This window comes from Hyperoodon ampullatus (genome assembly GCF_949752795.1).
Source record: "Hyperoodon ampullatus genome assembly, chromosome: 3".
NCBI lineage: Eukaryota > Metazoa > Chordata > Mammalia > Artiodactyla > Ziphiidae > Hyperoodon > Hyperoodon ampullatus.
Genome location: NC_136916.1, coordinates 135,279,163 through 135,295,609, shown reverse-complemented (window position 1 = coordinate 135,295,609; position 16,447 = coordinate 135,279,163). Strand labels below are relative to the sequence as shown.

Below are 16,447 nucleotides of genomic sequence, written 5' to 3'. Positions count from 1 at the left end.
TTATCAAGAGGCTATATTTGTCCTTTGCTATTTTACCATCTGATATCTAAGGACACCTCTTTGTTAAGGACCTTTTTTTAGAAACCCTGGGTCGTGTGCATCTCACCACATCTGTAACCGAAAAGGCTTAACTGCCCTCACAGGAAGGTCGAAACTGCACAACATAAAGTTACACCAGCTTCCTGAAGGGTCTAAGTCAACAGTTTCATCAAAGCCTTAATTGGCATCTGGTCTAAGTTAACACTCAGAATAAGCAAATAAAAGGCACTTTTCCTGGCCTGCTGTTGGCCTCTGGTTTTCGGATTAACTAAACCAGTGCCGCTGCTGCGACAGGTCGTACTAAGGACTGTCAGGGAGGAGATGGAGGGAGTGGGGAAGGTCTTTCCCCTTAGTCGACACTAACAGGAAGATCAAGAGACAAGAAAGGAAAAAATCAACACACAGGGACGTGAGAACCCAGGCAAAGGCAGACCTTCACTCGAGAAGAGAAGGGCTTGCAGCTCCTTTTCCAAGCTGTAAACAAAACACAAACTCGAGCCTAAGTCATCACAGACAACGCCAAAAGAAAAAAAGATTTCAGGGCTGCATGCCACAACTAACGAGATTAAAGATTAGAAAAATAACTCAATGAATTGGCTTTGAAACTAGAGAAAATGAACTTTGAATTATTTTGGATTTATAAAAGCAGCTCTTCCTTGAAGCATTAATTTAACTTTAATATATTCAGGTATAAGAAGGCAGATAGGAGGAGGATTCGTGTTTTTATTCTCTGGAGATCATATATTTGATTTTTTTGAAAACACGTAAGTAGGCGCAATGCCTAAGTGGGCAAAGCACATATGTAGGCAATTTCCATCTCGCCTCAAAAGTTCATGTAAGCTGGAAACATTTAAAACAAAATTCAACCTCACTAGTAACTACATAAACGAGTCAAGTTTTGTGTCACTGTGTTTAAAAAGAATACCCGGTATGGAAAGGGTTTGGCTAAAAAATAAACGTAAAGGTACAAAACTGCCCAGACATAGAGTAGAGGCAGGACCTGAGGACGAGGGTGCGGGAGTGAGAAAGGCATGGGTTCGAATCAGAGCTCAGCCACATAATATAGTCCAGCGATCCTGCGCGAGCTTCTCAACCCCACGCGTGGCTCAAGTTCCTCATCTATAACACGGTGAGGGATGATACCCACCTCCCCCCGTCAGAACTTAAAGAGGTCGGACGCAAGCGGCTCTGCACAGGACCTGGTTAAGAGCAAGACACCGTCACCCATGCGCCAGCCCTGGGTGCGCCTCCCCCAAAGAGAGAAAGAACCCAGCTGCTAAGCAGCGGCAGCCGAGCTGGAATTTCCTGATCCTTCCAGAAAAAAAAAAAAAAAGATAAAAAGCTCCAATCCCGATGCTCCCTCTTGAAGGATGATTTTAAACTGCAGGCGTCTGACCAGGGACCTCCACTTCACTTCAAAAGGAGGGAAGGCACTGAGAACAAGGTAGAAGTCGAGACGGGAGCCAGGAGCGAGCAGGCCAGCGATCAGAGACCCCGAAGAAACTGCCAACCTCGCAAGAATACAAGTCTACTCCGCTCTGCTCTCCGAGCAACCAGAGACGCTGGTCTGTGGGCAGTGTGGTCCCGGGCCCACACTTCTGCCGCTGGTCCAGCTCAGCCAGGGATAGTCAAGACCCTGGGCTTCACTAAAGGCCAGGAGGGGCACCCAGTATTCCTCCCTAAGGGCGAGTCACTGGATGATTTGCACACTCGGCTTCCTCGGAGCAGGGGGAGGAGGGCTGTGGGGCTGCAGGTCCTCTCTGCCCAGGGGACAATGCATGTGGGATGCCATCTATTGGGCATTTGGGGAAAGCGAGGCTCTAGAGGATAGCTGGCTGAGTGTGTAAAGGTTCTTTGATCCCTGACTGCCCTCCTGGGTGGGGTCTGACCCCAAAATACCCGTCGGCTCCAGCACAAGTTTCCAAAATATGCTACTGAGTGAACGAGTGATGGCTTTCTCCCCCCACGGCCATCTCTCCGGAGAGGGCTCTTCCCAGCACAAGCCACTGTCCCTTGGTGGGGAAGGGAGACAAAGGTAGGGGGAAATAAACTACGAAAGAGGAAACGCAGACCCATCTGGGGATTTCAAAGAAGATCCAACCTGTGGATCAGAAAGCTGAAATGTGCCTGCTATCTCCATACGGAAAAACTCCTCGAAATGCTGTCAAGGCTTCCCAATCCTGGCGGCCTATATCATTACAGGGTCCATGCTGCCTTCCTTCCAAGTTTCATTACACTGGCCCTCCAACCCCGCAATTTCCAAACTCACTGATGTCTCTCAGCACCTCGGCTTCTACGCACACTGCTCTTTCCCTTGTGACCCTCAGCTAATTCCTACTCAGCCTTTCCATCTCAGCTTAAATGGGATCCTTCCCTCTGCACAAAAACAAGTTCCAACCCCTACAGTATACCCTCATAAAGCCCTGTACCTCATGGCAGCACCTGGCCAGCTAAATCTGCTTAAAGTCCCTCTTTCCTGATGGACGATAAGCTCCAGGAAGGCAGGGACCACTGTGTTATTACCCTCTGTATCCCCAGTGCCAGTAGATGCCAACCAGCTGATGACACTCCAACTTCATCTCCTTCCCCAAGCACTTCAGCCTCCAGCCAAATCCTTCAAAGTTCCTAAACCCCACACCTTGCCTACTACTGCTCTATAAAAATTCAGGCCACCTTTTAAAACTCTGCTCAAGGGCTGCCTTCTCCAGGATATTTTCCCAAGCTCCTAGCAATACACGTGCCTTTGACCTTCACCCTGGTGGAAAGACTCAGGCTTCACAGCAATACAAACCTACCTTTCAATCAGGCCCTGCCACTGACAAGATGAGTTACCTGAACTGAGGCCTCATGTCCCAAATAATGAAATCTAACTCCTGGGACTGATTAAGAAAAAACAAAAGAACCTGGCACGCAGTGCACCTGAAATAACGGCACCCTCCATCCACCCCTCCTCAACACCGTGTATGATTTGTTGCTTAGTTATTTGTCTTGCCCTTAGATGTAGGCCCCTGGAGGGCATTTCCATATGTGGGTTCCTAAATGTGAGATCATCGGCGTCACCAAAACAGCAACCATAACAGCAATCACCTCACACGTACTGAGTGGTTTAAAGTTTACTGCATATGTTTAGATACTGACTAATTTCTAGTATGTACAGTGAATCCCACATTTAATTAAATATGACCATACAGAATACATGTGCAGTAACATATATCTACCTATATATTTGGTATCCCAAAGATTCTAGTGTAGTTTTAAGCTTTAAAATCTCCAAAATTATAAAAGCTACAAACTTACAAAATACACCATTTGGGAGTGTATTTAAGTTTCTTTTACACTTAGTTTACAAATTTTGAATGCAAAAGTTTTCATTTAACATGTTTCAGTCCTTCTGATTAAAAACGTCAAATGTTAAAACTTCCCAAACAGAATTTGGGGAATTTTAAGACATTCCATTCACTTCAGCTACTGCAGGAATCCTTTTTTCGGCAAGGTGCTCAGTTTGAAGGCAGTCGCTGGCAGAATCTACACCTGTAGTTCTTTCTCTGCACCCCGAGGACCATGCACGTGGCTGGCAGCTCGGCTGCTGTCACAACTGTCTCCTTCTGGAAGGAAAACACTGGCCCAGCCCAGCCTTCACCACGCCAGAGCCACCTTCTGCCTTTGCTTGCTTCCTACCCAGCACATAACTTGGCTCCATGGGGTAAATGAGACCTGGGAAGTATTTCAGGAACTGTACCTCCTTCCTACCGCCGACAGTCACAGACAGGTACAACCCACACGAATGAGCTCTTCATCGCCCTGTACTTGCAGGATGCTAGTATAGATGACCTCCCCTCCTCAAACCTCTGTTAGTACTATTATTTCACGTTGGGTGGCCTTTAAAAGGCTGAAAATCAGCATCATGCACTAGCTGTCCTGGCTTAAAGCTGCTTATGCTCCAGTCTTCCAGAAGCATGGTTCTCAGCTCAGCAGGGCCATTCTTCAACTGCCTGCTCTCAATGAATTTCAGGAGGTAATACGGATTATGGAGATTAATGAACGCAAAGAGATCATAGATGACTTATACATGATAAGGTTATTCCACAACTGCTTCTGTTAGCTAAGGTTTTCAGGCCATACGGTACTTCATGTTTGGAATAACTCATCTAAAAGGCTGAAATTGTGCTTATTAAAATAATCAATAACCTGAAAGAAACAAAAACTCAGTGAATGATTTCCTCTTAGTCTGTCAGATCTGACAACTGAACCACATGCAAATGTAATACTGTGGTGTTTCAGTTGTCTACTGCTGTGTAACAAACCACCCCCAAACATAATGGCTTCAAAGGACAACTGGCACTCAGAATTCGTTAATTCAGCAGAACTAGAAGGAAAGGGCTCACCTCTGCTCCATGCAGTGTGGCCTGGGGCAGCTTGATGGACCAAGAAGCCACCATGGCTTCACTCACAGGCCAGCTGCCTCAGCTGGGTGGTTGGAATGGCTGGGGGATGACCAGGCCTCCCCTCCTTTTGTAATCTCTCACCCACCAGGGCCACCCTCTCCAGCAGGGTAGTCAGACGTCTTTATATGGCACCTGCCTTCTAAGAAGATGTTGAGGACTGAATTTATATGTTGAAGTCCTAGCCCTCAGTACACTTCAGAATGTGAATGTATTTGGAGACAGGGTCTTGAAAGAGGTAGTTAAGGTTAAATTAGGTCACATGGGTGGGCCCTAATCCAATGATTGGTGTCCTTATAAGAAAAGGAAGGACCACCAGGGATGGGCACCCACACAGAAAAAGCCACTTGAGGACACAGAGAGAGACAGCCATCTACAAGCCAAGGAGAGAGGCCTCAGGAGAAACCCAACATGCCAACACCTTGATCTTGGGCTTCCAGCCTCCAAAACTATGAGAAAGTAAGTTTCTGTTGTTTAAGCCACCTAGCCTGTGGTATTTTGTCATGGCAGCCCCAGCAGACTAATATAGAGAACAAAAACAGAAGCTACAACACCCCTTAAGGCAACATCCAAAAGTCACAGACCTCTGTCACAAAGACTGGTCAAAGCAAATCAGAAAACTAGCTCAGATGCAAGGGGAAGGGATTCACCTCCTCAGAGAGGTCCAGCACGCTGGCTGTATTTGAAGATGACAGAGGAAGAATGTGGGACTAAGTTAAAACCCTAAGTTCTCTTATCTGATCTCCAACTGGCTGCAAATCCTGTTGGGAAAGTTGGGTAATGTCCACCTCAATACATGGCCTTTAGATGTAACTCTCTCACTGAATGGTTTACAGAGTCAAACAACTGAATGCTTATTATGTGAAAATAGTTCAAGAATGTGAAAATAGTTCTCAAGCAGTTTATGTTGAGAAGCATAAACTGCTGACACGCAGAGTACAGTTATCTGTTTGCTCCAATAGCTCTCCTGCATACCCTATACAAATAGCCATAGAGCAAAACTACAGACTCCATTCTGAATTCTACCGAAGAGCATGTAAAAACAAAAGCGCCCAAACCCTAATGCAGTCTCAAGTACCACAGCAAGGACCCAGTCTGTGAGTTTCTGGGATCCGGCAAGAAGCACACTTCTTTGTGTTTGTGGTCCTTGTGCAAAAAGGGCCTTTCCTCAAGGTCATCGATTCATCAATCGAGCGCTCCAGAAAACCCTCACTGCTCACCCATCACAAGTTCTGATTATAATTAGAGCGCTCCGCAACTGTGTAGCAGGAAGCACGAGAAGGCCAGGTATGGACCGGAAAGGAGGAGGGGCCTCGGGGGCTCCTCGAAGGGACTTGGTAATAGTAAACAGCCGTTTCATACCCACAGCCTGGAAGCCAAACACACAACTGCCTGCTTTGGTTGGATTCTGCTAAACCAGTACTAATTAGAATGGGAGCACGGAGCTTGAAATAATGATTCTTATCCTAAACACAGAGCAGGAAAAGCAGGGTATGAACGGAGTTAAGTGTTTGCGAGTGAGAAGCATTACGTGGACGGCTGGAAATAAAACCTCCATCGAAAATGACTTGCAGTAGTCTTAAACCTGCTGCTGAAAATACCCCTAATGCATATTTATTAGGTCTGTCATCCAAGAGGCTTGTACCCCCCAGCCGTGTTAGTCATTAGTAGGCACTAATGACCGCGGCCTTCCAGCACCACCCTAGCGCACTGTGACGCGGCTCCGAGCAGCTGGTGGAATGGGAACAGATGGCCTGCTTCCCTTCAAGGCAGAACTTTCTGCAGGTGACAAAATGACTGTTAGGTGACTGACAAAAAGAAAAACAAAAGTTGAAACAGGAATATCTGATGTCAGTAAAGTACATGTTTAGTATCGCAGGGAGCCTTTAACTTGGGCCCTTAAGGTTGGGAGGACTGTTTACAAAACTGCAGCTGTGCTACAGAACCAGAATCTGCGTTCCTTCCAAATCGAGAAACAGTCACCGAGCCCCAGAGACACCTCTGAGCTGAGCAGGGCGCTGCAGTGTGCCAGGGAAACCCAACCTCCTATGCACCTGAAAAGGCGTACCTCGCACTCCAAGGGGGGTAGAAGTCACCCCTTGTCCTCAAAGGGTAAACTCTTCTTAGAGGGACGAGCAGATCTTCTCAATGAGCTCTAGTGGAATGCAATTACCACCCTGGGCACGTGGCGAGCAGCGCAGCAGACTGAATCTTGCGTGTGTCTAGGGACGTTAAAAGTATGTCCTTCTACTTGTTTGCACTTCTATTTTCCCTTTGGTAAGTGGTTTACATACTTTGCCTCCTTAACTAATAGAATATTCGGAATCCTTTGGCCGTAAGAGTGAAACCCACTCAGGGTGGCTTAAACCGGAAAAAAGTAAATAAAACTGAAAAAGATGGGGGGCTCTCAGAGGATACAGGGTTACTTTCTCAGAAAAGTTTCCCGACTTTCCTGTCTACAAGGGCCCCCACTACCTTATCCCCAGCACTTGACCTGGCTAGCCCCCCCCACCCCCACAACAAGCACTCTCTTCCCCTTATCCTGCTTCATCTTCCTCCTGACACTCTCTGAAATTAAATGCTGCATCTACCTGCATGCTGACTCATTTGCACCACCCATCTCTCCCACTCACAGGTGAGCTCCCTGCAGGCGGGGCTGTCTGTCTCACTCCTACTGTATGCAGCCCAGTGTCTGGAGTAGTGCTGGTCCTCAGTCAGTATTTTTGAGTCACTGAATGAGTGGCTGGTCACTTGCAACCATGGACAGTGGGTGCAACTGGATCTCATGAGGGACAGGAACCAGAAACTGGAACCCAGACAGCAGCTGACTCCCATACGCCCCGGTCCCTCTCTGCCTGGGCTTCTCCTTCCACCCGCGCTGCTGCAGCCCTTTTTGCAGAAGTGCTTTCTCCACTCCAAGTTTCAGAGCTGAAAATCCAGCTACAGTCTCCCAAGCCTTTAGGATAAAGTCCCGAATCCTGCTGGAACTGCCCTCCCACCCTCATCTCTCACATTATCTATTCCAACCACTCTCTTCTAGTCATTCGGGGCTTTTCTCCATTCCTCAAAGGAGCATGTGTGCTCACCTCTGGGTCTTAGAATACTCCTCCTCCTAGAGCAATCTTTCCCTCTTCCTCCACCTGGCTAACCCCTTCTCATCCTGCCACATGGTTAGGTGACCCTGTTAATGCGCCCCCCATCACAGCTTATACTCTAAACTGCTTTCTATGCAGGATCCACAGCGGCAGAGATGATACCTGTCTTGTTCACCACTACCTCCCTTAGTGCCAAGGACAGCATCCGACACGTAGCAGATGCTCAAATATTTGTAGAATAAATAAATGAACTGTGTATTTGTACTAGCTGTTCCCTAAAGGTCTGTGACAAGAATAAGACAGCAATTCACGTGTCTGCCTTGTCTTGCTGTATCCCCCATGCCTGGAAGAGCACAATCCCAATAAATATTTGTTGAATGAATAAATTCCTGGCTTGCCTGATGTAACTCCACCCCTTTCTCTCCCACTTGGGAAAACACAGCAGATGCGAGTGGGTAAAATCATGTTATTAACCGGACATTTTGGAATCATTTGAAAGATCCACGCTTTATTACGTGTCATAAATTACCGGCCATGTACCTCAAAACTGATCATCATATATTAAGGTGGCTGAGAACAGCTGATTTAGACAAAGCTAACAAGTATGAAGCACTTTCTGCTCTCGTTATTTTTATTTTCCAGAAGATAAAAGCGACAGTAAGCTCAATAAGAACTATTAACAGAATCATTCTTACCCTCGACTGACTTTCTTCTTATAGATTCTGCTCACCCCAGGGGAAACCCTTAGTTAAATCAAAAGATGTCAGAAATTCCTTTTCAGTTATTTTTCTCCCATACCAAGGAGCTCCATCAAGAGCTACTGTCTCCATTCCAAAGACAATCTATGGCCCCACCTTGCTGATCCCCACACAACAGACAGAAAACCACTGCCTCAATGTGACAATGTGACTGGTCTCCCTCAAATACAGCAACTGGCATGTTTTTGGTTTTTTGGTCTTTTCTGTATACATGTTTTATCCTTTTGATAAAATATGTTTTGGTAAAGGTGCTGGAACCTGTATCAACCTGGTTTTACTTTTGTTTACCTAAAGCATCCCCAAATATTGATCATATGATGAAATACAACTGAAAACGAAAAGTCCTAATGAAGGTTTCAGGCTTGGTGTGTTAAAGAGAGAAACAAATAAATCTGAGAGCGCCAGACAAGAAACCACACAGACAGCCACATACTCCAAACAAGGCTAAAGTTAGTAAAGGAAAATATAGCAACCCAAAGCCAGTCACATCATGACCCTTAATAGCCTACAGAAGTAGACACTCCATCCACACAAACAGAGCTGAGCTCTACAGATCACCCTACACGCTGAGTGACAGCAAAGATTTTGTTTTGCTTTCTTTTTTTTTAAGTTCAAAGACCTTTTAGTCTATAAAGGACACTAGTGTTTGATGTCTGGGCCCAATTTAGAGAGGACGATGAGAAAAGGAAAAGTGTTAGGATGTATTTTAAGGTTTCTTATTACTACCAAGGGGAGGGGTCAAGGCAAAATGCCAAGGTTAAGACAAAAATGGGCATCTAGAAATCAGAGCTGCTTGTTTCAAAAAATAAAGACCATAAACTCTTCCAGCAACAGTCCTCTTTGTCTTACCTGATAAAATGCTGCACAATCCAAAGGGAAATAGGCACGTACCCCTGGCCTTTAGCCGTTTGTAGATCTTGGTCAGTTTCAATTACAATATTTTTGAGTCATATCTGTAGAAATTTAAATTTGTAATCCTTTTTTGCGCGAAGGATCCTTTTGGCAGTCTGGTAAAGTATACTGAGCCCTTTTCAGAAAAAATATTTTTTAATAAATTTATTTATTTATTTTTGGCTGCGTCGGATCCTCATTGCTGCGCATGGGCTTTCTCTAGTTGCGACGAGCGGGGGCTGCTCTTCGTTGCGGCGCGCAGGCTTCTCATTGTGGTGGCTTCTCTTGTTGCAGAGCACGGGCTCTAGGCATGTGGGCTTCAGTAGTTGTGGCTCATGGGCTCAGTTGTTGTGGCTCGCGGGCTCTAGAGCACAGGCTCAGTAGTTGTGGCACACGGGCTTAGTTGCTCCGCGGCATGTGGGATCTTCCCGGACCAGGGCTCGAACCAGTGTCCCCTGCATTGGCAGGAGGATTCTTAACCACCGTGCCACCAGGGAAGTCCAGAAAAATATTTTTAAATGCATAAAATACAATACAAAGGATTAAAAATACAATCAATTATACTTGGTTCTCAAGATAGTTTTAAGTTGTGATACAATAATATATGTACTTCTGGATTAATGTATTAACAAATCTAGCAGCAGGTCTATCTGTTGCCTATACACATAATGGAGTGAAATGCTAAATCTCAGTTTGAATACAGTAAAAATAAAGATGATTTTTCCCCATCTAAGTTCAAGGGCTCCCTGGATTCCATCTGTGGACCCTAGGTTAAAAACCTTTGGATGAGAGAGCCAATAAAAATACATTTTGTGAATCATCAAATGAAAAAGAAAGTCTTGCAAAATGCATTATCCATTCAACTGTGAGGTGAGGGGAACTAAGAATAAGCAATATTTGTCCAGAAACCATGATGGGCCATTAGTCAGCAAGAGAGCTGCATGCTTTAAACTGAATCCAGAAAGAGATTCAGCTCCCCTCATGCAAGTTACAAGAAAAATTGAAGCTTTGAGGAACTGACTGGACTCTGCTAACAGCACTGCTGGACTCTGCCCTGAAGTAGGGAAACAGTGACCCGACAGTGTAGTGATCCAGCTCAACTATGAACTTGAACAAATCCCCTTCCTTCCGGGAGCCTCAGTTGCTTCCTCAGTAAAATTAAAGAGCTGAACATGTACCATGACCTCTTAGGGCCCTTTCAGTTCTAAAATTTCAGCATCAGATTATCTCTTCCTTATGTTGATTATTTCAGCCCACTGAGCTTAATTTCAAAACATCACTGCCTTCCTTAAACCTGGAACAGAAAGTTTTACCAAATTTTGAACACCCCCATGTACAACCTAACACCAATGTACCAAAATATACGTATACCATTACAACTTTAAAAAATGCCTGTTTTGCACATCTCTACTTCCAAAAAAGTAATCACAGCATCAATCTTTTCTGCTATTAAAACACAGTTCCCATTCGAATTCTAACACCTTCACCTTAAGAATATACAAAATCAACACATGCTGGGCTACCTAGACTATGTTAACTATATGTTTTCAACATTTCAGCCAATGAACAATATGACAGGGTATAAACCAGAAAGGTCCTTGACAACTACCTAATCCAATCATATTTCATTATTTCTAAAGAAACAGAGAGAGGGTAAGGGACTAAGCCACTATCACAAAGCCAGTGGGCTAGAAAGGAATTCAATCCAGGTCTCCTGACTGCTGGTTCATTCTCCCCTCACGAACTATACCGAACTGCCTCTCAAATCCTGACACACTTCCCCAACTTTAACATTTTAGCCAGGTTTAAAATGAACAGCAAAAAAAGACCTGACAGGTAGACCAGTCCTTTTCTCTACCTTCCATTACATAATGGACACAACAAAGAGTTGTGGCTACGATGCATTCACTGGTTGAAATCATGAAATAATGAAATTCTACCAATCTGCCAAGAAAATGACGAGCCTACTAAAATCCTGACTAGCTGGCAACTCTCTTAATATTGTGTAAAGCACGAAAAGACGCAGAAGCATCTATATATGGATATAGACATATACATATATAGCTCCTCAGTCTGCTCTCTAGGACCTCTTAGCAACATTTTACTATGAAATTTAGAAGCGAACAAAAAGGGCTACCACACAACAGTTTTTTAATTTTTAAATGAAAAACGCACTGTATTTTACAAGCAAAAAGCTTCTATCAATATCAATATTGGGCATTTTTAGATCTCAAGGTTAATTTTATCAATGAGAAAATCTACTAGAATTCTCTGCCATTATTTATGTTCTAGATGATCAGACATGCAAATCTGATAATAATTTTTATTTGATCGTTACTGCTGTTTTAAGAGGGAGAGCCCTGTCTCAAGTCCTAAGGGTAGGATAATGATTAATGAGGGTCTCTTTAAAGTCTACCTACCTTTTCACCATTTCCCCCGCATTCTTCAAATGTGTTCAATATCGCTAGAGTCAGAAAACCACTCTCAAAAACAGAAAAAGGCCACAATTCTTCTGAAGTATTCAAAAACCAGACGAGCATCTTCTCAGAACCTGGTCTCAGCTCACCTTTCACTTCCTCAGAGAGACCTTCCCTGACCTCCCAGCTAAAGAAGCAAGACCTGCCTACAACAGACATTTCCCAAGCTAACCCACTTCTGCTGAGAACTTGGCAGCACCCAAAATTGCCATTTACTATTCCTTTGTTTACATGTTTCCTCCTGTTTACACCTGCCACTCCACACTAAAATGAAACCTCCTTGTTCACTGCTGGAGCCGGTATGCCTAAACAGTGCTGGCACATAGTAGGTGCACAAATAACTGCTGACTGGCCCTAAGTATTGATGTAAGTGCCAACTCTGTCATACGAAGTGTCTCCTGGAAAAGCATTCTTAAAGGACAGAGCACATGCAATTGGCAACGCATTTACATAGCCTACTTTAGAGTAAGCCTGTGATACTAGGACAATCCAGGGTATAAATCCCTTTCAGGGCTTTGGAATGCCCAGCACTTCCAGCTGTGAACACAAAACCCTCTCCAGGCCCATTCACACACTGCTTTCATGAAACATCTCAACAACGATTTCCTCAAAAGGAAATAATGAAATAAAGTCCTGGCCTAAGTTAATCTTTCGTGTCAGGTTCACAATGTTAAACATACTTTGAAGCCAGCCACACAAACAAAACCAAACTGCACAAAATTAGGCTGGGCTGAGATTACATAAAACAAGCTAAACTCTGGCTTTTTTCCTCCCATTCCTCTCTCCTTCCAGTGATTCCTGATACCTGTCTTTTAAGTGCAATTAGATGCAGGTGAGAAAAATGCTTAACTGCAAACAGCTTCTAAATAGGTAATGAGATTTCCAATGATATTCCACCTAATACTGTAGCAACAAGGTAAGGAGGACTGGACAACTTAGAGCTGAGCTGTGTCTGGAAGCTCCTCTTAAAAATTCTTCTTTTTAAAATTATGTTTAAGTCGGCACTTACTTCAAGGTATTCAGTTATCAAAACACATTTTTCAGAGTGCCCTGAGTTTTTCCATACCCATGACTCTCCGCATGTGTGCTAAGCCTACCTTTCAGCACCCATAATGTTAAGAATACAGGTCTTTCAAGAGAGAAGGACAAAAGCGCGGGTTCTCAGGAGTGACAGATCCAAAGGGAAAAATAATCCTTTCTCTTCCAATACTAAACCCAAGTTGCTCCTTCTCCGGAGTTTCCCCGCACTTTCCCCTCCCCACTCCGCTCCCCTTTCACTGCCCACTTTACCCTGCTTAATCCCGGCGAAGCCTTTCTCCTGGCTTATTAAGGGTAAACAATAGAAATGTCACAAGGAAACTCAGGAAGTAGATGAAGTCTCTAATTGCTGCCGTTTAACGACTATAGATAATTACTATCTTCAAAATGTGGTTTTCACAAGCGGAGAGGGAGTCGAGGCGGGTGAGGCTGGCGAGCTCCCCGCCGCTGGAGGACATCTGCGAGGCCGAATCCCAGGACCGAGGGACGAAGGGGATGCGGCCCCGTGCCCGGGAGCCCGGGGTGGGGGACAGCGGCGTTCCTGCCCACTCCGGGACACTCACGGCCGAGTCACAGACAGTTCAGTGCCCTCGGGCTGCGGCTGCCCGTGGCGGTCACCATAACAATATGCAAAGCGCTGCCCGCGGACGCCCCCCGCGCGGATCCCACTGCCCGCCGCGGCCGAGCCGGCGGTGCCGCGCCTGGAGTTCCGGGCCCCGGGCTCACAGCAAGCGGGGTCAGAGGGCCCCCGGGGGCCTCTCAGCTTCGCCAAGGTGGTGGTAGTGGGTGTCCTCGGACACCGCGTGGTGCCTGCGACGGCGATGCCTCAGCCCTGGCCACTACCCCCGCTACCCGGCCCGGGGCGCGCAGAGAAGTCGAGCCCCTATCCCTGCGGTACCGCCGACGACTTGGTCCCCGAACGCTGAGCCCCGCGGGGCGCGGGGTCGCCCCAGTCCCCGCCGCTGCCGCCGCCCCGGGCTGACCGCGATCCGCCACCTCCTTCGCCACCGTCCTCGGCGCGGATAGCGCAACCCAGTGCCCGCCGCAGCGCCCCGCGCGCGCCTCCCCGCCCCCGCCGTCCCAGCCCTCCGAGCGGCTCGCGCCGGCCCAAGCGCCCGGGCGATCCCCACGGAGCCCCCGAGCCACCCCGCTGGCCCTGCTCAGGGATGCGGGCGCGCTGCTGCCACCCAGCCTGGAGCGCTCGCCGCCCGCCCCCAAGTTCCCCGGGTCGGGGACCCCCGGACTCACCCCAGAACCACCAGCTCCCCGTATTTCACCGGCTCCTTGTTGAGGGCGCAGTGCTCCTCCTGGCCGGGGGAAAACATGGAGCCCTGCTCGGCCGCCGCCGTCGCCTCCGCCGCGACCCCCGCCGAGTCCGCGCCGCCGCTACAATCCCATCCCGAGAAGGGAGTGAGCGCGCCAGGGAAGGGCACGGCGGCGAAGGGTGCGCGGGGCGGCCAATCCCGCGGCTGCTCCGTCGTGGCTGCGCGGCTGCCCTGCCGGGCTCTCCGGAGCTCCGCGCAGCGCGGCTGCCCCGAGCCGGACTCGGCAACAAATGGAACCAGGCAGCAGGGGGACCTACCAGCGCCAAGCGCCTGAGCCGCAGCCGCCGCCGAAGCCCCGCGGGAGGGAGGAAGGGAAAGAGCGAGAAAGCTAGGGAGGGGCGGGGGCAGTGGGCGGGGGAGGGGCGGGGGGGCGGGGGCCGGACTGCTGAGCCGCCCCGCGGGCGCGCGCGGGCAGGTGGGAGCCGCCCGGCCCTCCGCGAGACGCCCGCAGCACCCCCGCCCACCCGGCGCCCCCTCCCCCGGCGCGTGGGGCCGCCCACGTCCCCTCCCCGCCCCCCTCGGGCCCCGCGGTGGATCGCCCGGGTGTTATGTAAACATAGAGTAAAAGGGAAAAGAAGTTCTTAAAGGAGCAGCTCTATTTTTTTTTTTCTCGCTTCCTTTCCCAAACTTAACAGCCCGGGGTCCTCAGCCCTGGTCGCCGAGTTCTCCAGCGGCTGAAGGCTGCGCAGGATCCCGGAAGCACAGCGGTCAAGGTTCCCAAGCCTAGCCTAGTTTCCCCAGGTTAGTTAGCTGTAAATAAAGAACTTGCTCTCGGGGTATGAGAGCACTTGCTTTCCCGGTGTCACTGGGTCTCGGCACACTTCCGGAGGTGTCGCACAAGCGCACCTGGGTGCCTCCTCTTCCAAAACCAAGTCCTTAAGAGCTTGAAGACGTCTAGAAATTTGGAGGGGCTCCCCAATTGGCACTGGATTAGAGGGAGTCTTGAAAGCACTTGGAGCACACTGCCATGGTGCAGGATGTAACAACCCGGTTTGTCGTCAGCAGAGCTCCACATGGTTCCAAAAAAATGTTTTGTTGTTGTTGGGGGTTTTTTTGTTTTGTTTTTTTTAATCCATACCCTGTCCGCTTTCCCATACCTTCTCTCAATCCCCTAAAGAATTTAAGAGGAAATTATTTGGGTAAACTTTTTAGTGGATATAAAAGTTCCTTTATTATCATAATTTAGCCAATGCATTGTTTGCTTTTTATGCTTTTCTAAATAGTTACTACTATGCCTTTAAAATATTTTAGAGTATAACAGCTTTACTGACTGCTGTTTCTCACCATACAGGATTTTATTGTTTTCCCATTTATTAAGCACTCATACTGGAAACTCTGCATATTATTGTCAGTCACTGCCTCTCAAGACTGTTAAATAATTTTCAAAGAAATAAATACTGTAAAGCCACCCTATGTATAAACACTGACTGGTTGGCTATGACCCTAAGTAAAGGGCTAGGAAAAAGAAATAATTGCATCAGTAACCTTCCAATGCACCGTTCAGCACCCTTTGTCTAACATTCTCTGACAGGTTATTACTATAGTGACAAGATGCTGCAGGAAATTTTACTTCAGTTAGTAACAAATGTGTTTTTAATTGGGGCTTTAAAAATAAATTATTTCAAAGTAACTAAAGCCACACCATTGGTCAAACACACAAACAATTTTTAAACAACTTACTTCACCTAAGTATAAAAATTCTATACTTCATCTGAACACAGATATTCTGCATATTTTACATATTCTCTGTAATATGTGTGTGTGTATAGTTAGTTTTAACCAACAATCCTTCACTGAAGGGTTGAATGCTTTCTCATCACTAGGGTCTTGGTGTGAATTTCTGTCTGAATTTTTGCCTGATTAATGCTGTCTTCATTTATCTACTCCATGCTCCTACTTACCTTATAGATGTGTGGCTAGCAAAGGTCTATCAGAATCATGCCTTGGTTATGAAGTCCCCAGTTATTACAGTACCTGGCTCTGTCATTCTAACTTCTCCAGGCTTGTTCTGTTGCTGCTACTGCTCTCTAGGCTGCGATTACCCCCACCCTTCTTCTCTCTTGGCATGCTGTGCTTTTGTGCATTGCATTACACTATTCTGGCTCCATTTCCTCCTTGCTGTGCTCTGCATCTGCTCTTAGGAAGATGGAAACAAACATTTATTAACCTCCTACTAAGTTCCAAACACTAGGCTGAGAGTTTCCCATAAGATGTCTCAGTCTTTGCAGGACCTCCATTCTAGCTGTTTGCCCAGGACGCCTCTGACTTCCAGAGGGCCATCTCTCTCTTTCTGCTCTCCCTGCATGTCTTTGAGCTTGTTTAAAGTTCTTCATCAGGACTGTCTTTATCAGTTACTTACAGGAAGTGTTGCTTTGAATCAAG

At 47.0% G+C, this 16,447-nt stretch overlaps 1 protein-coding gene across 1 annotated transcript in view; it reads right to left on the bottom strand.

Moving 5' to 3' along the window:
* The window catches only part of PELI2 (pellino E3 ubiquitin protein ligase family member 2), a gene marked incomplete at both ends in the record, with an annotated part of 201,106 nt that extends 187,041 nt beyond the window's left edge, over positions 1 to 14,065 (bottom strand). The window contains one exon of the mRNA XM_079700910.1: positions 13,989 to 14,065. Within this exon, the coding sequence (XP_079557036.1) occupies positions 13,989 to 14,065 (77 nt within the window). The remainder of the gene's footprint in view (positions 1 to 13,988) is intronic.
* Between the last annotated feature and the right edge of the window lie 2,382 nt (positions 14,066 to 16,447).